Raw genomic sequence first — 22,062 nt, forward strand, 5'->3', positions numbered from 1 at the left:
GAGAAATCGCCGACAAATGCCCGAAATCACAGGCAAATCGGTGCTCGTTCACGTGAGTGACAATCACACAGTGTGAACTATCAAAGATGCGATCTGAGAGAATCGCCGACGTGTCGCCGACACCCGTGAGATATTTGGCATGCTAAATATCTGGACCTGTCGGCGATTCAAAATCATGCCGTGTGAAAGGTGATCTGACTGAAAATCACATCGGCGATTACCTACAGCCAATGAGACAGCAACATCCAGGCCAGCGGGAAGTTGGGGGAGGAGTTACGAAGGTATAGACCACAATATCAACAAGAATAGCTTCGGCTTCTTTTCTTTTCGCTGCAAATGAGTGCACATGCAATTTGTATGACAAGCTTCTTGCGGGCTACCTTTTTTTTTATAATAATCCCAGTCTCACGTGAGAACTTGCACGCCTGACCTTGCGTTGTTTCCATGTCCCTTCTCGCGTGTTTTTGGTTGTGAGACGTAGTTTGTGGACCGGGACAAAGTTGTCGGCGATTCTTCCTATTGTAAAGTCATGCAGTGTGAAACCCCCTGTCGCCGATCCATCGTGCAGTGTGAAAACATCTGTGACGCGATTGCTTTGAAAATCGTGCAGTCTGAACTCGGCATAAGACTATTAAGCATTTTTGTCTCAAGATAAATACAGACGCTGTGTCCGAAATCGCATGCTTCCTTACTATATAGTATGCGAAAAACAGTATGCGAGGCGAATAGTGTGTCTGAATTCATAGTATTCAAAATACAGTAGGCGAGAAGTACCCGGATGACCTACTGCTTCCGCTAAAATGCAATTTAAAAGCAGCTTCAAAGTGCTCCAAATGATCCCAGCCAAGGAAGAAGAGTTTTATGTAGTGAAACAATCGGTTAATTTCTAAAATAAATTACAATTTATATACTTTTTAAACCTCAAATACTCATCTTGTCCAGCTTTGCGTGAACTCTGTGTATTCCGGTTCAAGACAGTTAGATTTCGAAAAACTCCCATCTTATTTTCTTTTCCAAGTTCAAAATCGTCCTTTACCTTTTTTTTGTAAAGGGTGTAGGACGATTTTGAAGTTGGAGGAGAAAATGAGATGGGAGTTTTTTCGACATACCCTAACTGTATTGACCCGGAATGCACAGTTTTTACACAGAGCTAGACAAGCAGAGCATTTGAGGTTAAAAAGTATATAAATTGTCTTTTTTTTTTTTTAAATAAAATAATCTATCGCTTCGCTAGATAAGACCTTTCTTTCTCGGCTGGGATCGTTTAGAGCCCTTTGAAGCTGCATTAAACTGCATTTTGGAAGTTCAAACTCGCAGGCACCATAGAAGTCCACTATATGGAGAAAAATCCTAAAATGTTTGCCTCAAAATACACAATTTCTTTACAACTGAAGAAAGAAAGCCATGAGCATCTTGGATGACAATGGGGTTAGTAAATTATCTCTAAATTTTTGTTCTGGAAGTGAACTTCTCCTTTAACATCTACTTGAATGTCCACACTTCTCCTGAAGACGAAATACACAGACCGGTTCCATTCGAGTATTTACAAGGGTTTTGTTTATGAACCGATGCGAAAAAAGGAATGAGATTTGGTTTGTTCGGGTACTAAATGACAGTTACGATGAAGTTAGCAATTTATTTAATGATTGTTAATGTACTTCTGTCTATGCCTTCCTCTGTCTTGCAAAACGAATGAGCTGTAGTGCCAACAAGTTAATCTTTTCTCTCTGTCGTTTGTCTTGTGAACAAAAATGTCTAGCCAAACGGATTTATGCCTGCAAAAAAAAGAAAAAAAAAAAAAGATGAAGAAGAAAAAAAAAAGAAAAAATGTGTGTAGACCAATAAGTATAGAAGATGTGGGATACGTCAATATGGTGCTCACTGGGTCGAATATTTTAACATTGGACACATTTTTAAAGGCCTCTAGTGCTGGACCATCTTCAGACTGCTTTTACATCCTTAGCATGCCCGCAAAATGCATCCTATGGTGACCCTCTCCAACATACGTGCATGTTTTCTTCAATGCAACGTCCCGGCCATCGCTCCAGGGTTCTGTGAGAGCATCGACACGCTCATCAAATCCAATTCTGTGCAGTGGTTTCGCAATGGTGTGATATAGAGCCAAAAGTTCTGATGACGAAACAACCACAAAACGGTGCATTTTTGTTTCTTGACCTGGTGCTTATCAACATATTCTAACGGTGCTACCACGAATGTGGACCGCAGGACCCCAGTCGTGGCTCACTAAGCAAGGCCACCGTCCGATAGACCTGCCTCTTTAAGCTCACGGACACTTTCCTCTCTGGAAGAACAAGCACCTCAACACAGTTTACAGCCAAACATCTCTCTTTGAAATATGGTGCCATTTATTATGTTTCGAGCTGTACGACGAAGCACTGGTGCAGCGAATATGTTTATTTTTTACTTCTTCCCCGTTTATGTATATTTGTTTTAAACAAATATGTTTAGGCGCTTAGAATCTGCACTAGGATTTCTCTTAAGAGAAAAAAAGATGAAAATGCATCATTTTGACATTCATCTACAGGCCTAAAAGTAAGGGATCGCTGAACATATAGAAGGTGATTGCTGTGTTGTATATTCCTGTCATCTCTATGTCCTAAAACCTATGTGTATTTCTTCTGTTATTGTAGATCTGGCTGTATATTTTGTTGGAAAATGATCTTATTAATGATTATGGTTGTCAGATGAATTGCTGCTGATTTTAGAGTTGTTCTCCATGCTGTTGGTCACGGGTAAACTACCTGTAAAACAGATTGTGTTAGATCGTCATTGTATTTCTCACACGGGGTGTTAAAGAACGAAGGCACAACGTTATCAAGCAAATGATTTGCTACTATCTGTAACATTTCTCTTTTTTTCATAACTGACTGTACTTATTACTTATGTTGAGAAAAACAAAAAAAAGATTTCTTTGATGTTGTCAAATACAAATGAAAGTAAATGGTTTTGTTTGATTGCCATTATTTGAGAACAAACCCGATGTCTAGTAATGCATTAGACTTTATTTTTGGGAAAAATATGACTAACACTGACAACATATGGTGCTACGGTTGTTTTTGTAAACTTTGGTTTTTAGGTGAAAAAGGGAATATCATATTGACAAAAAAAAAAAAAAAAGAATATGTCGAGCCTTACTGTAGATCTATATACGAGACTGTTCATCACTGAAGACTGGAAAAATAAGTATAGTATTTGAAAGTGAGTACCTATATACGAAACTGTATGCTTTATGTTTATGCCGAATTTGCCCAATGACAGATCAAAGTGGTTATATACTAATGTATATGTTCAGATGTGTATGTGAATGTATACTGATATGATAGAGATAGATTTCCCAGAGTAACAAATTGTTGTTTAATAAAGATATTACATTATTATAATTCATTTTTATCATCAAATTGCTTCAATCGGATTACCGTGAAGAAAATTTACTATGTATTCAGAATTCATAACTGAAATGAGGGGGGTCTGATTGGTTATATCAGGTGACAAATCAATCGACTAAAATAATTGAGTAAATCCATCAATAAAGACAAATAAAAAAATTCAGATTAGAAGTACACCACCAGTCAAAAGTTTTTCAACAGTATACGATTTTTAATGTTTTAAAGTCAGCATTTATTTGATCTAAAGTGCAGCGAAAACAGTAAAATGTCGAAATATTTTGACTATTTAAAATAACTGTTTTCTATTTAAATCTACTTTAAAATGTAATTTATGTGATCTCAAAGCTGAATTTATAGCATCATTACTCCAGATCCTTCAGAAATCATTGTAATATTCTGATTTGCTGCTCAAAAAAAGCAATTATTATTAATATTATGTTGAAAATAGCTGAGTAGAATTTTTTTCAGGTTTCTTTGATGAACAGCATTTTTCTGAAACAGAACTCGTTTGTAACATTAGAAATGCCTTTATCATCACTTTTGATGAATTTAAAGCATCCTTGTTAAATAAAGGTATTCATTTCTATAATTTCTTTCCCAAAAAAAGAGATTAAAATAATTATACTGACTCCAAGATAAATACTGTTCTTTGTATCTTTCTATTCCTCAAAGAATCCTGAAAAAATATACTCGACTGTTTCAAATATTGATAATAATAAATGTTTCTTGAGCAGCAAACCAGCATACCAGACACTGAAGACTGGAGTAATGAGGCCAAAATTCAGCTTTGAAATCACAGAAATAAATTACGTTTTAAAATATATTTAAACAGAAAGCAGTTATTTTAAAAAGTAAACATATTTGACATTTTTGGATCAAATGCACACTTAGTGAGCGAAAGAGATTAAAAATCTTTTGACTGGTATGTATGTCACGTTATAGGCTCAAAATAAACATTGTGAGATGTTTTTGCCATTTTAATTAAGGTAAACAGTTGTGAATAATTATTTAAGTCTTCCTGTAGCTTTTTCAGAAGTTTGCTGAGGCCCCCTAGTGAGTCCCAGTCCCCTTTTTCAAAAAGCCACTGCACTGGGAACAGACTTAGCATTATGTTACAATAAAACATACACAATCTAAAACATACTCAACTAAACCTTTAATTCTCAGGCTTTACTAATGAGACCGTACGCATTTAGTTGGTAGTTTAATATGCGCTTATGGGGTTTTCTGTTTGTCTCGCAAAGCACTATGGGTAGACGTCCTACGCCCAAAATGGCGGCAGGATTGAAAAGTTTGTTGCTGTTTTTGTTTTATTTTATGACATTTTATCGCTCTCTGTGCCCTTCCGAATAAATCACGATTTTTATCACGATTAAGAAGGCCAGTGGTTTATTTCCGATCCACGGACACGTGATTTGGATCGGTGTTTTGTTTAGTTTAGATCGGTAAAGCGCCACCGTGGACGTGTATGAGGCAGATGGCACTGAACTCGTGGACATCACTGGATCTAATACAGTTAAAATGAAGAGCATTTGTACATAGAGATGGAGGATGACGTTAAGAAAGTCAAAAAGGTAAGTCAACACTGTAATAGTTTTGGCGTTCACGCGCATGATCCACAAACCTGTTATTAACATTAGCTGAGAAGTGTTGGCCTAACCACGGATAATCAGCTTTAGTATTTCTCCTCATCCTTAGTAAAAACTCTTACATCTTATTTATATCACTAATGATACTTAGAGGAGTCTCTACCCGCTTTTTCGTAACCTGACTAGATAAGGACGTGAATTGCTGGTGGTTTATAGTCGCGGTATTGAGGCGCATCACCCAAAATAAACAGAATCTCAGCATGTGACTTTTCTGTGATTGTCATATCTGTCGCTTGTCATTTTCTTCAGAGGTTCTTTATGGCATTTAATATCTCTCTCATACTTCAGTCAGAGATTTACAGAGCCCCTCTATGGCCACGTAGAAAAAAAAAATGAGATAAACTGTAACGTTACCTGCATTTTCTAATCTGTGCTGTCTGTTTATCTTTATTTTTTTTTTGTCAAATATACTTTTAGTTACTGCTCACAGATTTATAAACTACACCCATAGTATCGCAGCATGGTCCTACAATTAATAAATATGTCTACACTGAATTTCAAAATACATATGATCATAACAAATAGTGGAATTTTACATTGTAACAAATATATATATAAACATAAAATAGCAAACCTGCAAAAGAACATATAGATCTTAATACATTTTAAGTTGTGAACCTAAAATTAGAAGGTGAAAAATTAGAAGGTGAAAAATGATTTTTTTTTAAATCATGTTTTTGTGTTTTGTTGTGTTACTTTTATATATTACTAAATATCAAATTTTCTTTGTCAAAATAACCCAACTGCAGTTTATTTGCAAAAATAGCTCAGTTTTGTTTTTAATTCTTGTTTTTTTAATCTTTTTATTGTGTTAGTTACTTTTATATTAAGTTTACTTTATATCAAAATAACCCAACTGGAATGCATAATGAAAAAACGTGATTTTTTTTAAGTTATATATATATATATATATATATATATATATATATATATATATATATATATATATATATATATAGACTGAGAGAGAAATTTACATATATGTAGAAATTTACGTATATATATATATATATATATATATACATACACACACACACACACACACACACACACACACACACATTTGTATATATGTATATTTCTCTCTATATATCTTTATGTACATTTCTATATATATGTACATGTAAATTTCTATATTATATATCTACACATGCATCATTAATAAATATTATATATAATGGTAATAAGAATTTTTGTAACAAAAACTTGCACAATATATATATATATATACACACACAGACAAATGTATATTATCATTATTAAAGATGATAACCTCTATATTTTAGCTCTACTCTCTGAGCAGAGATTTCTAAACTGTGGCTCTACAAATCTATTTTGTTTGTGATTTGAGTATGGTTACAAAATTAAGGTTATAATTTACACATTTTTGAGCATTAATTGTTAAAATAAAACGATCAGACCTAAAAAATAAATAAATAAAAAAACCCTCTTCCATTAGGTCTATGTAGCGAATAACGTATTTGCTAATAAGCCTTCAGGAACGGTGTTATCTGATGTGAGGAATGTCAGGATCACAGACAGGGCTCGTATGATGTGACCTTTCCTATCAGATCAGCGTTTTTGTAGGGAGGTGTTTCCATGCCGAGCTCAGACTTTCCTCCTCAGACTCAGGGGAGAATGGAGGGTTGGGTTCTCCAAAGATTTCAACAGGAAGTGACGCTCCCTGTGTCTGCCTCTTAATCACCACTGTGCAGCGGATGCTTTTTTTTTCAGTCAAAGCAAATCAGTTTTCAAAGTTTTATTTTTAGAACGTTGTGTAATCTTTCAAAGGTTGGGATTTCAGTCAGTTACCTTAACTTTGTTGTTTAATGAATGTTTTGGTTGATTTAGCTGAGAGGATCAGTTTGCCCAACTGGCCACAGGGTGGAGGCATTGAGTCACTTACTGCCAAAATCAGTGTGGGAAAAAAAAAAGTGTGAATGGGTTTGCCTGGTCAGTTTGTTTTATATTAATAACCATTTGAAAACGCACTGCAAATCCACACTTAGGGTACTAAATAGTTGTATAATTGAAATCAGGGTTTGCAAAACTTAAACAGCAGTTGTTTTTTTGTGATTGCTTGGTAATGTAAACACCAGCTTTTGTTAAACCTAAAAGAAACAAACACTGAACTTGTAGGAAACGTTTTTTTATATACTCCACCATTCAAAAGTTTAGGGTCAGTGAGATTTTTAAAATGATTTTTAAAGATGTCCCTTGTGCTCAAAAATACAGTAAAACAGTAATATTGTGAAATCTTATTACAGTTTAAAATTCCAGATTTCAGTACCACATGATCCTTCGGAAATCATTCTAATATGCAGATTTGATGTTTAAGAAACATTTTTATTATTATCAGTGCTGTACCTACTAATATTGTGGAAACCAAACCATGATACATTTTTCAGGATTCTTTGATGAAATGAAAATGAACACCATTTATTTGAAATACAGGTCTTTTGTAACATTATAAATACCTTAATTCTTTAATCAATTTAATATGGAAGCCTGTTTCTGCCACTGAATAAAATTCTTCTCAGAGTTATCAAGTCAGAACTGCGACATATAAACTCATGTTGACTTTTTTTTCTTCTTCAGAATTGTGAGTTTATATGCGAGTTATAAAGTCAGTGTTGCATGATATATTCTGAGAAATGAAGTCAGAATTGTGAGATATAAACTCACAAATCTGACTTTTTTCTCAGAATTGCGTGACATTAACTCAGTTGTGAGTTCTAAAGTCAGAACTGCGAGATATAAGCTCATAATTCAGACTTTTTTCCTCAGAATTGCGTGACATTAACTCAGTTGTGAAAAGTCAGAATTGCAAGATATAAACTCATAATTCAGACTTTTTTCCTTAAAATTGTGTGATATGAATCAGTTGTGAGTTCTAATGTCAGAATTGCGAGCTATAAAATTCATAATTCAGACTTTTTTCCTCAGAATTGCGTGACATAAACTAAAAATTCAGACTTTTCTCCTCAGAATCTAAAGTTCTAAATAGGGATGCACCGAAATGAAATTCTTGGCCGAAGCCGAATAATAATGAAATGCTTGGCCGAAGGCCGAATACCGAATGCAGTGTTTCCATTTATTTTGCCAATTTTTTCACCATTACAATAATTAAATAGTAGAAATTTGCTTTTTACTATTTTGCATTGCTTTTCAGAGAAATAAAATAACAAAAATACAATTTCAAAATATTTATTTAACACTGAACTAGTTTTTAATATTAATATTTTTACTAGAAATTAATATTAAAGTTTCAAAGAATAAATCAATTATATTAATTTAACCAATAATTGTTATCAATCAAATATTATATTACTTAAATAACATATACATATATTTTACTGCCTTTGTTTAAATTGTTTACATTTTTATAACACATTATCTTGTGGATCCATCAGTTCACATTTACAACTCTATGCTTTTCTCTTCCAGCGGGAGGCGCTGTCAGAATAATATTACACAAAGCAGCGCAGCAAATGACTTTGAAACGTGCAGCGCTCATATTTATTCAATGGATAGCCTTTTGAAGTTTCATCGCAATTCTTGTCTTTCAGTCCCCACATTTAAGACCACCTGAAATCATAATTAAGACTTTCTTAGCCCCTAAATAAAACTGCAGTCATCAATGAAAATTAAGAGCTTTATTTAAGTCTTTCAAAAAACAAACCTTACACAAAATACGTTTCTTTTTATTTTTTTCCCACCATGTTCAGGGCACAAGAAAAATATTAAGGGGACTAATTTAATATCAGCATATAAAGTATAATCGCCTCTTATTGTCTCTGAGAGAATGTGCACGTCAGATGCTGAAAGCACTGTCAGTTTTCACTTTCACTTTCACATATAGACGGTTTCATCGGGCGCACGCGCCTGGACCTAAATTAACTTCCGGTCTGTGTTTGTTTATCTGTCTGGTTCGTGTCGCGGGCTACAAACGCAGCTAATAATGAGTAATGAAGTTGGTCTCAGGTTATTGTGCTGTGGTATGTGTTTCCCAAACATTTATTTATTTGTGGCGACCTGCCACGATATAAAAACCGACTGATTTTCCAATTGGAAATTGGAATTAATAGACTAATTCATTAATCTGTTAATAGACTTCGTTGAATAAACGTAATACACGTTTAAAAATCAAACCCAGGCGTGGGTGTTTTTATATCACTGTATTTCTGAAGAAAGACTGTCTTTAGAAAATGTCATTTTCATTTCATCCTGCATAAGGCAGCGTTTTTAAATTAAGAGCTGCTTTGTCTATGGCCATTACTTAAAGCACCTCCTACTGGGAAGTAATGAGTTTGATTTATTTTTAATAAATCAGTCTAATTTACGCAGCCAACATATTTCGCTTGTTATTAAAAAAATAATCTACTCTAGAAGGATTTAGCTGTTGTTATTGATTCTATTTGGATGTATACCGGAAGTTAAGTTTGGGCCACAAAAGCGCTCATGCGCAGTAACGTTTGTTTATGTTGTTGCCGTTGAAACCGTTTCACGTTGCTTGTGTGATATCCATTGGCTCACCTCCATGGTTTAAAAGATAAATATTTATAAAAAATACAGTATATAGAAAGGACAAATCTTTAAAATATTGTGACGTAACACCAACGTAAAGCCATTGTTTTTCACTCACTGAAAGCTACATCTGTCTCTTTCTCTGCTCTCATCACTGGCTGCCCGCACGACTGCAGACACACACACCCTCTTGAAACTTCGGCATTACATGTTTTGCAAATCGCTATCCGTGGGTCTTGCTCGGATATACTGATATACGTCCACACCGCAGATGTGTTGCTTCAGACAAGCACGTGCAGGTTGCGGTTTCTGTTTTGGCCGTGTTGTTTCGGTGATAAAAGTCTTTCGGCCGAACACCGAAAATGCCCTTTTGGGCCATTTTCGGCCGAACATTTTCGGTGGCCGAATATTCGGTGCATCCCTAGTTCTAAAGTCAGAATTGCGAGATATAAACTCATTAATCAGACTTTTTTCCTCAGAATTGCGTGACATGAACTCAGTTGTGAGTTCTAAAGTCAGAATTGCGAGATATAAACTCATAATTCAGACTTTTTTCCTCAGAATTGCGTGACATGAACTCAGTTGTGAGTTCTAAAGTCAGAATTGCGAGATATAAACTCATAATTCAGACTTTTCCTCAGAATTGCGTGACATGAACTCAGTTGTGAGTTCTAAAGTCAGAATTGCGAGATATAAACTTATAATTCAGACTTTTTTCCTCAGAATTGCGTGACATTAACTCAGTTGTGAGTTCTAAAGTCAGAACTGCGAGATATAAGCTCATAATTCAGACTTTTTTCCTCAGAATTGTGTAATATAAACTCAGTTGTGAGTTCTAAAGTCAGAATTGCAAGATATAAACTCATAATTCAGACTTTTTTCCTTAAAATTGTGTGATATGAATCAGTTGTGAGTTCTAATGTCAGAATTGCGAGCTATAAAACTCATAATTCAGACTTTTTTCCTCAGAATTGCGTGACATAAACTAATAATTCAGACTTTTCTCCTCAGAATCGTGTGATATAAACTCAGTTGTGAGTTCTAAAGTCAGAATTGCAAGACATAAACTCATAATTATGACTTTTTTTGCAAGTTTATATGAATTGTGAATTCTAACGTCAGTGTTGCATGATATAAACTCATAATTCAGACTTTCTCTTTCTCAGAATTGCGTGACAAACTAATAATTCAGACTTTTTTTCCTCAGAATTGTGTAATATAAATTCAGTTGTGAGTTCTAAAGTCAGAATTGCGTGATATGAACTCACAGTTAAGAGTTCACAACTATGACTTTTTTTCTCAGAATTGTGATTTTTATATAATTTGCGAGTTAAGTCAGAACTGAATTTAAGAAGTGAGATTTAAACTTGTAATTCTGAGAACATATCAGTCTGTTGTTTTTTTTTTTCAGAATTTCTTTCTCAGAATTGCAAGTTGTAAATACTAAATAGCGAGTTGTATTTTTTTATTCAGTGGCGGGAAACAGGCTTCCATGATTTAATGTGTCTTGGCTGAATAAAAGTATTTCTTTAAAAAAAAAAAAAAAAATCTTACTGACACAGAAATTTTAAATGGTATGTCTTTTTAATCCAGGTGAGGATTACCTGTACGCCTTGTTTTCTGAAATTTCAGAAGGACACAGACTCATGAAATGTTGATGTTCCTGTAGTGTCTCCTTCTTTGACTGTTCAATAATTTAGTATGTGAGAGAATTAGTCATGTCTGAGACAGAATACATCATGGATTCATTGCTCCCATGTGAAAACATCGAAAGCTATGATTTAGCTTTGATATTCTAGGCTGCGTGGGATGTTTTTGAATACTTTACATCAGACCTCCATTCACCATTTTCAGGCCAAAGACTCCTTGGTGGATATAAAATGTCAGACCTATAAAAAAAAATGCGTATAGTACAATATTAATATTTATTTAGTTATTGTCAAGAGCCATATACTTGGATTTGGATTTGGCTTAACTTTAATAGACTTCTGGACTGTTTGTTTTATTCTACTCTAAATGGGATAATTATATTTGGCAGGTCCTTTTTATTAATTACTTCCCATCCAGCCAAGTGTTTTGTACCTACTAGTGTATATACACACACACCTGAAGTCCTGTTTCCTCAAAGCAGTCATTTAAACACAATGGCATTATTAAAGATCAACTCAATGCAGGTCAGGATGGCAGTTTCACGTACCTTTTTAAAGTTGTTTGAGTGTTTCATCACAGGAAATGGTGGTTTCTGTTCTTCCTGATTGCATGAACTATAGCTTGAGGCTTAACGTGAGTGTTTGTATGAAGGGACACGTGTGTGTCGCGGGGTGTGGTTTCTCTTGCTGCTTTGAAGGAGTTAGCCCTCATTTGTCACAAGCCACATGCAACCTGTTTTGAGAGCAGCGTGCAACGGTAGTCGACTGTTGTATCGGACAGCTGTCGTGCGCCGCCCGTTTCCATTGTGCTGTCGAAACGACTGATCATGGAGACAGAGGTAGGGCTTCTTTCCTTAACCGTAATTTTAGTATGCTGTTCACTTTGAAATACAGCGTGGTTGCCTTCAATCCGCCTCTAGGTTTCAGCCTTAACTACTTCCAAGAGCTTAGAGACTTTTCTGTTGGATAGCAAGCTGACATTAGTGGTTAGGTTTACCACAGAGTAAGTAGCAGCCTTTTTCCATGAATGTCGATCTCATTATGCTTTGCAAAGGTGTAAGGTTTCATAAAAGCCCTCAAGCCAATGTAGTGCTGAGACTAGTTGATAATGTTGATGTTTTTAAGCCAGTAGTGCATGTGAAGGGGAATGAGTGTTAACAGCATGTTAATGCATCTATTTATGCTGGGAAACTGCATATTGCAAAACCTAATTCAACATAACTGGCACATCTATGGCGGCTGATGTTACAGGCTTACAAGCTTGTTGTAGTAACAGTTGCCCCATCAGTCCAGAACAGAATTCAAAGATGTCGTCAGTGGAAATCCAGTATGTCAGTGTGAAGTGTATCAGCAAGAATCATTTTGCCACAACTAGCCACTGACCAAACTCATAAAAAAATCTCTTGCTTTTTGACTTCCTCTGGTCGTGATATGATTTCCTCTTTCTCTCTTTCTTTTTTTCAGCCAGGTATTGTGTCTCCATTCAAGCGGGTGTTTCTGAAGGGTGAGAAGGGGAGAGATAAGAAGGCTCTGGAGAAGTCCACCGAGCGCAGGGCCCTCCACACCTTCTCCCTCTCTCTCCCGGATCACCGGATTGATCCAGACATTCTGCTCAATGACTACATTGAGAAAGAAGTTAAGGTATTGCTATTTAGTCGTTGCGTGTTGCAATCAAATTCCAAAAACTTGATGAATATTTACTGAGTAAGCCATTATTTTGTAGAGGTGGGTCAAAATGGCAAGAGATTCAGAGCCAAATTACAGGGGATTAAAAATGACTTCAGAAATATGGCAGCAGCATCTTTTTTGGAATATGTGCTAATGGTGGCCATTCAAAAATGGGGTAAGATCAACATTATTTGTTCTTTAGACCTGCCTCTTCAAAAGAAAAGCATTAAAACTGACCCATTTTTGATTTTTTGACCACTGAAAATCTGTACATTTGAACAATTTATTCCTGGAGCCAAATTGAAATTTTAATATCTCTGGAACTGAACATGTATGGCCTTAAAAATTAAGATGCCAAAATGAAAGCTTAAGGCTCAATATCTAAAAGGGCATTAAGATATGTTTAAAACTTCTTGAGTTACAGGGACCTCCAGCTGAGTTGACACGGAATGACCAGATTGTATTATGTGGTCATATTTTATCATTTTGTTTGGTGGGAAAAAGCTTTTAGCAAAGGTAGAAAAAACACATGCCCCTATTTTTTTTGTTGCCATCAAAGGCAATGCATCCAATCAAATCTTAATCTTTAGAACACAAATAAAGATTTTTATTTTGATGAAATCCTAAAGTTTTCTGACACTGCATAGACAGCAATGCAACTGAAATGTGCCCAGAAAGATAGTAAGTGTGACATCAGTTGTTGTGTGCAAAGAAAACAACAATAAAGACTATTCAATATTTTTTTTCTCTTCCATGTCATTCTTCAATGTTCATTCATAAGAATACCATGCATTAATGAGAGTATATCTCGAACCTATGTAGGGTCTTAAAATTAAAGATGCCAAAAGGAATGTTTGTTAAGACCCAATATCTAAAAGGGCATTACAATGTATTTAATACTTCTTGAGTTACAGGCCAGCAAACTTTGGAGAAAAAAACTTGAAAAGAGCTGTTTCCCTATTTTTAAATGCTCACCATTTGTAGATAATGCAACTAAGATTGCTCAAATCAACAGATTTTACTAATAGACCTACCAATCTCTGTGTAAAAATAACGTTATGATAATTTGACTCTACATCTCAGGTGAAAATTGCCATTTTGACCCCCTTCTACAAAATAGTGGATTACTCAGTAAATATTCGTCCATGACATTTACTATTTTGGCTTTCATCACTATACATGTTTATCTTTCTTCAGAACAAATATTAGCAAAATCAAAAATCGGTTGAGTTGACACGGAATGACCCGATTGTATTATGTGGTAATTTTACCGTTATTTTATCATTTTGTTTGGGAGGGGAAAAAGCTCTTAGCAAAGAGAGAAAAAACACATGCCCCATATTTTTTGTGTTGCCAACAAAGGCAGTGCATTCAATCAAATCTTTATCTTTAGAACACAAATGAAGATATTTTTGATGAAATCCTAAAGCTTTCTGACCCTGCATAGAAAGCAATGCAACTGAAATGTTTCCCAGAAAGGTAGTGAGGACATTGTTAAAATAGTCCACGTGACATCAATGGTTCAACCGTAATGTTTTGAAGCTACGAAAATAATGTGTGCAAAGAAAACAATAACTGTAAAAAAAAAAAAAAAAAAAATAGTTTCAACTTAAAGTGTTCGTGCTGCCTTAAAATTTTACGTTTACTCAACTCAAATATCCAAGTTTTCATGTTGTACAACTTAACATTTCGCGTTGACTAAACTAAAATTTTAAGGTAGCATAAACACTTACTTTTTTAAGTTGAATCAGCTTTTTTTTTTTTTTTTTTACAGTGTAGCTTCATAACATTACGGCTGAACCACTGATGTCAAATGGACTATTTTAATGATGCTCTTACTACCTTTCTGGGCCATCAAATATTTCCGTTGTATTGTTGTCTATGCCGGGTCAGAAAGCTCTCTCAGGTGGTTTTGTACTTGGTCCGCTTCTATTTGCAGTTTGGACAAATAATGAGACGCCATTGTTTCCACTGTTATGCTGATCCTTTCTAGCTAGTTAGGGACTTCCAAAAAAAAGTTCATAATAAAATAAAACAACTACTTAGAACCTCAGTGCAGTCTCTTGGTGTAAAGTAAATATTTGTTTTTACATTATTTTTCTGGTTATCATGCTCTCTAAAGCGATATTGTTTTCTAGAAAGTCTTTATATCATTATTATTGTTATTACTATTACAGTATCTGGGACAGCTGACCTCAGTTCCTGGATATTTGAATCCCTCCAGCCGAACAGAAGTTCTGCAGCTTATTGACAATGCCAGGGTAAGAGTGACAGTCACTGACATTGCCTTATTTTGCAATATGAGGATAAATTCCCATATTGGTTCTCTTGTGTGTTATGCAGAAGTCTCATCAGTTGGCAGGCCAGCTGACATCAGAGCAGGATGCTGTTGTTAGTTTGTCGGCATACAATGTGAAGCTCGTGTGGCGCGACGGAGAAGACATCATTCTTCGCGTGCCCATCCATGACATCGCAGCTGTGTCCTACATCAGAGACGACTCACTCCACCTCGTGGTGCTAAAAACAGGTACACGGTGGTCGAGCATTACACAAAAAGCTAAACGGAAACACGGATTCTAAGTATAATAATTTGGGATAGTAATGGAGTATGATTTGTGCTTGCAGCTCAGGAGCCTGGTGGTTCTCCATGTCATAGTACAGAGATGTCAAAATCTCCTACTCTGAGCTCTCTTTCGGAGAGTGGAGCTGTGCTTGTGGAGGTCTGCTGCTTGCTTGTGCTGGCCGTCGACAACAAGGTTAGCTTTGGTCATTTAAAGGAATAGTTCACTTTCAGAATAAAAGTTTCCTGATAATTTACTCAACCCCATGTCATCCAAGATGTTCATGTCTTTCTTTCCTCAGTCGAAAAAAGTAAAAAAAAAAAACATATTCCAGGTTTTTTTCTCTATATAGTGGACTTCAATGGGTATCAATAGGTTGAGGGTTTAAATTGCAGAAGTACCAACCCCATGTTTACAAAGCGAATGTGCAAAGAAAGTCAAACCAAGTTTTTCTGAACCAAAGTACACAGACGAAGAACTAACCACACATGGCCTTTCCAATGCAATGTACTGTTACTTGCCATGTTAAAGGAAAGGTTCACTTCCAGAACAAAAAATTACAGATAATTTACTCACTCCCTTGTCGTACAAGATGTTAATGTCTTTCTTTCTTCAGTTGTAAATAGTTTTTTTAGGCAATCATTTCAGGATTTTTCTCCATATAGTGGACTTCTATGGTGCCTTCGAACTTCCCGAATGCAGTTTAAATGCAGCTTCAAAGGGCTCTAAATGATCCCAGCTGAGGAAGAAGGGTCTTATCTAGTGAAACGATTGGTTATTTTCTAAGAAAATGTACAATTGATATACTTTTTAACCTCAAATGCTCTTCTTGTCTAGCTCTGCGATACAGTTAGGGTATGTTGAAAAACTCCAATCTCATTTTCTCTTCCAACTTCAAAATCGTCCTACATCGCTGCAGAAGTATCAACCCAGTGTTTACAAAGTAAATGCGCAAGGAGGGTCAAGCACCCTTTACAAAAAAAAGGTAAAACAGCGATGTAGGGCGATATTTAAGTTGGAGGAGAAAATTACTTTTTCGACATACCCTAGCTGTCATGAATGGGTTAAAAAGTAGAGAAATATTTTTTTTTAATTTTTTTTTTAAGAAATTAACTAATTGTTTCGCTATATAAGCCCCTTCTTTCTCGGCTGAGATCAAATGCATAAACTGCATTTTGGAAGTTCAAACTCTTGGGCACCATAGAAGTCCACTACATGGAGAACATTCAAGTAATTTTTTCCTCAAAAAACATAATTTCTTAACGATTGAAGAAAGAAAGACACGAACATCTTGGGCAACAAGGGTGAGTAAGGGAGAGTAATTTATCTGTAAATTTTTGTTCTGGAAGTGAACTTCTCCTTTAACAAAAGCAGCAGTGGATTGATTATCGTAAACTCTTGTTTTGCAGGCTGCAGCAGAGGAGCTTTGTCTTCTACTCAGTCAAGTCTTCCAGATCGTCTATACAGAGTCCACCATTGACTTCCTGGACAGGGCCATCTTCGATGGAGCCACAACACCCATCAGGCATCTCTCGATCTGCAGCGGTGAGTAGGCAACGGCTTCATCATCTTGGGATTTCCCAGTAAATTTGTACTTGCCCAAAACCACAGACCACAGTCAATTTCACATCACTATTTAATCTGGGGTGGTTCATTGGAACCATATTTATGCTTCCTAAAGCTTAGTCTGTTAATATCACACTGGCCTTGTAGCAAAACAAAATATTTCTAAATACTTTCCCTGTTTTTTTCAATAAAAGAAGACTCCTCGAGCAAAGTAGATGTCAAAGAAGTGTTTGAGACCGAGGCAAGCACATTGTGAGTATTGTTCAACGTTCCTCTGCACTTGTGCCATTTTATCTGTTGAATTGAGCAATCAAAGCATTTTTGTCCAATCACAGTTCATTCCAGAGTTCTCTAGAGGCAGGGCTTTCATCAAGCCCCTCCCCCTCTTCCACCCCGGCCTCACCACAAACCATAACAGCCAGTGACAGTGAACTAAGCACAACAGCTGCTGAACTGCTACAAGACTACATGACCACAGTGAGTGCAGAGTGAAGTATATACAAAGACATTTAGATGTCTGTTAGTTTCTCTTTCTTCTGAGTCTATAATTAGTTTTTGCATGTTGAATGATCCCATCATGCATTTCAGATACAATTTTTACACTTACTGTCATCTTCTTTAACAGTTAAGGACAAAGCTGTCATCTCAGGAGATCCAGCAGTTTGCCACACTGTTACGCGAGTACAGAAACGGAGCCTCCATCCATGAGTTTTGTATCAACCTGCGTCAGCTTTACGGAGACAGCAGGAAGTTCCTCCTCCTTGGTTAGTTACATGTTGTGGTTTAACTCTCATTAAGCCTCATATTTTTTCTTCATTTGTTGAATTCACTTGCGTTTTCTCCACTCCAGGACTGCGGCCTTTCATTCCTGAGAAGGACAGCCAGCACTTTGAGAACTTTTTGGAAACCATCGGCGTGAAGGACGGCCGCGGCATCATAACGGACAGCTTTGGCCGTTACAAACGTACGACGAGCTCTGCGTCAGACTCCACCACTAATGGAAACGGTGCTGCGGGCGGTTCGGATGAAGGAACGGGCACCTCTGAGGGCGATGAGTGGGACCGCATGATTTCAGACATAAGCAATGACATTGAAGCGTTAGGAAGCAGTATGGACCAGGACGGCGTGTCGTCTTGATGTCGGGAACTCGCTTTAGCCAATCACCACTTGAGATAATCACATGGGCCGTTGGTCCATATTGCTGTCCTTCAAATATGACAATGCTGGAGTTTGGATACTGTATGGATACCACTTCCTGGCCATTATCCTTATTTTTATATGTTGTGCCATATTAACACAACTGGATTTTTCAGATTTGACAATTGTTATTTTCAGGACCTGTGATTGAAGGATCTATTGCTGTAGACAGCAGTTGGTTTCTTCTGGGATGTTTATTGGCAGTATCTGCTACCACTGATGAGAAATCTTGTTGCTGGTAGATGTTGCACTTTCACACTGATCTGTATGGAAGCTTATTTCCATCGCAGAATAAAACAGGTAATTGCGACCCTTTTATCTCACAATCCTGACATTTTCCCGAGACAATTCTGAGAAATGTAGAAATCAGAGTTCAGTCAGAATTGCAAAATGTCAACTGACAATTGTGAGTTTATAACAGTTAGTTGGCGAAATAAATTGTGAGATAAAGTCATAATTACCTTTTTTTTTTTTTTTTTTAAATAAAGGTAATTGCAACTTTTTATCCCACTTTTCAGACTTTTACTGTAAATGCAAGGTAGCATCTCGCTATTGACTTGAGTCAGATTTGTTAAGAGTCAAAATTTTAAAAACTTGGAATATATTTTGGTATTTTTGGAATATATTTATGTTTTGACTTTAGAATTGCAGGTCAAATGATACAAACTCACAGTTCTGAGAAAAAGTCAATTGTGAGAGGTTAACTTAAATTTGCTTAACTTTTGTTTATAACTCAGTTGCAAGAATTATGAGATAAAAAGTCACAATTATCCTTTTTTAAAGTATAAAAAGTCACTGTTATGAATTTTTTCTCTCAGTTTTGAATGTATATCTCAAAGTATTTATATATTTGCAATTTTCTCTTAATTGCAAGTTTATATCTTGCAAATTTACTTCAGATCTGTGAAAAAGAGTCAGAATTTTGAGATATAAAATCTAAATTTTGAGCAAAGGGTTAAATAACTAGTTTATAAATCTGAATTGTGAGAAGAAAGAATTATAAGATACAAATGTTACCCTTTTTAAACAAAAAGCTACAGTTCTCATTTATTTTTCTCAGTCATGAGTTTATATCTCACAATTCAGACTTCTTTCTCTAGATTGCAAGTTTATCTTGCAATTCTGACTTAGAACTGCATGAAAAGTCAGAATTTTGAGATATAAACTAAAATAATTGAATGATAACTCATAATTCTGAGTATATAAATCTCAATTGTGAGACAAAAGTAAGAATTATGAGATATAAAGTCCCAATTGCCTTTTTAAAAACACAAAGTCCCAATTAGGATTTTTTTTCTCTCAGTTGTGAGTTTGTATACCTTGCAATTCTGAGTTTATATCTAGCAGTTCCAAATCACAATTATCCTTTTTAACAATATATAGTCACAATTATACATTTTATACATTTATATTTCACATTTCATATGTATTTCTAAGAATTGCAAGTCAATTCTGAGTTTATATTTTGCAGAGTTAAATGATAACTCAGAATTCTGACAAAAATTGAATTGTCAGTTTATAGATCTTGATTGTGAGAAGAAATATGAGAAAGTCACAATTAGCCTTTTTTATTTAAAAAAATAAAAAGGTAATTACAACTTTGTATCTTAGAGTTCACTTTTTTCTCATAATTGCAAGTTTATATCGTGCAATTTTATTTTCAGAACTGTGTAGAAATGTCCAAATTTTGAGCAAAGAATTGAATAACTCAGAATGCTGATTTAATTCAGAGTTTATAAATCTCAGTTGTGAGAAAAAAGTCAGAATTATGAAATGAACAAGTCAAAACTACCGTTTTTTTCTCTCAGTTGTGAGTTTATATCTCACCATTTAGACTTTTTTTTTCAGAATTTCAAGTTTTTATTTGGCGATTCTAAGTTTATATCTTGTAATTCTGACTTCTGAACTGTGTGAAAGATCCGAATTTTGAGATTTTTGAGCAAAGTGTTGAATAACTCATGATTGCGAGAAAAAAGTCATAGTTAGCCTTTTTTTAAATTTGATATGTTACATATAAAGTTTTTATAGAGTTTATATGTTACAATTTAGACTTTCTATTTCACAGTTCTGAGAATTCTAACTTCAGAACTGTGTGAAAAGTGCCAGTTTTGAGATATAAACTCAGAATTTTGAGCAAAGAGTTGAATCATAACTCAATTACGATAATTTAATTGCAAGTTTATAAATCTTGATTGTGAGAAAAAAAATTAGAAATATGAGATACAAAGACACAATTACCTTCTTTATTTGTGACCCAGGACAACAAAACCTGTCAGAAGGGTCAGTTTTTGAGATTTATACGTCATCTGAAAGCTGAATAAATAAGCATGGTTTGTAAGTATAGGACATTATTTGGCGTTTTGACGCTATTTGAAAATCTGGAATCTAAAGGTGCAAAAAATTCAAAATATTGAGAAAATCACCTTTAAAGTTGTCCAAATGAAGTTCTTACCAATGCATATTAATCAATTTAAGTTTTGATATAATATCCTAATGATTTTTGGCATAGAAGAAAAATCAATGATTTTGACCCATACAATGTATTGTTGGCTATTGCTACAAATATGCCAGTGCTACTTAAAGGAACACTCCACTTTTTTTGGAAATAGGCTCATTCTCCAACTCCCCCCAAGTTAATAAGTTGATTTTTACCATTTTGAAATCCATTCAGCCGTTCTCCTATTCTGGCAATATCACTTTTAGCATAGCTTAGCATAGATCATTGAATCCTATTAGACCAATAGCATCGCGTTTAAAAATAACCAACGAGTTTCCATATTTGTTGTATTTAAAACTTGACTCTTCTGTAGTTATATCGTGTACTAAGGCCGGTGGAAATGCAAAGCTGCGAGTTTCTAGGCTGATAAGATTAGGAACTACACTTCCATTCCGGCGTAATAGTCAAGGAAGTTTGCTGCCGTAATATGGCCGAAGCAGGCGGAGTATTATCAGAAATGAGTTCCCAGCTAGTTTTGCATTTGCACATGTGCTGCGTGGTATTACTGCTCCTGCTTCAGCCTTATTACGGCAGCAAACTTCCTTGACTATTACGCCGGAATGGGAGTGTAGTTCCTAATCTTATCAGCCTAGAAAATTGAAGCTTTGCATTTCCACCGGTCTTAGTACACGATATAACTACAGAAGAGTCAAGTTTTAAATAGGACAAATATGGAAACTCGTTGGTCATTTTTGAACGTGTTGCTATTGGTCTAATAGGATTCAATGATCTATGCTAAGCTATGCTAAAAGTGATATCGCCAGAACAGGAGAACGGCTGAATGGATTTCAAAACGGATTTTTAAAACTCAACTTATTAACTCGGGGGGAGTTGGAGAATGAGCCTATTTCCAAAAAAAGTGGAGTGTTCCTTTTAGACTGGTTTGGTGGTCCAGGGTCACATTTATAAAAACATTTAAAAAACACCATTGTGAGTTCATGCTCAGTTGTGAAAAGTTTGTTAAATGATCATTTGCAGGTAACTTTTTTTTCAATTCTGTCACAGAAATAAGCTGCCTAGCCTTATTTAATAGTGCAACATGTGATCAGTGTGAAGGTGCAGTTTGGAGCATTGCCTAGTGGCCTTCCTAAAGTGCGTCTGCATTGCCTTATGTGTGTTGTAACCTGATGGAAGTGAGGTGCAGTATATTTCCTCCTGCACTGAAGTGCTAATCAAAACTTGACCCTCTTTACACCCTTATATTAACTGGTCAATGTTCTTGTTACACTTGTTTTTTCTTTAACATATATTTTATTTCACTTCGTTTATATGTTGTTTCAGCCAGGATTGGTTATAATCACCCAGTTATTATCATGTGGGTTTCTTCAGGTAGGAAATGTA

General features: G+C 35.4%; 1 protein-coding gene across 1 annotated transcript; it reads left to right on the forward strand.

Moving 5' to 3' along the window:
- The first annotated feature begins 4,673 nt into the window (after positions 1–4,673).
- ccm2 (CCM2 scaffold protein) lies at positions 4,674–20,799 on the forward strand. The gene is made up of 10 exons (XM_073816440.1): positions 4,674–4,981; positions 12,697–12,873; positions 15,078–15,161; positions 15,244–15,427; positions 15,526–15,656; positions 16,871–17,006; positions 17,222–17,279; positions 17,363–17,504; positions 17,653–17,791; positions 17,878–20,799. Exons 1-10 carry the CDS (start codon positions 4,952–4,954, stop codon positions 18,162–18,164), a joined length of 1,368 nt encoding a protein of 455 aa, XP_073672541.1. The 5' UTR covers positions 4,674–4,951; the 3' UTR covers positions 18,165–20,799.
- Positions 20,800–22,062: the final 1,263 nt, after the last annotated feature.

This window comes from Garra rufa, chromosome 13, assembly GCF_049309525.1.
Source record: "Garra rufa chromosome 13, GarRuf1.0, whole genome shotgun sequence".
Classification (NCBI taxonomy): Eukaryota; Metazoa; Chordata; class Actinopteri; order Cypriniformes; family Cyprinidae; genus Garra; species Garra rufa.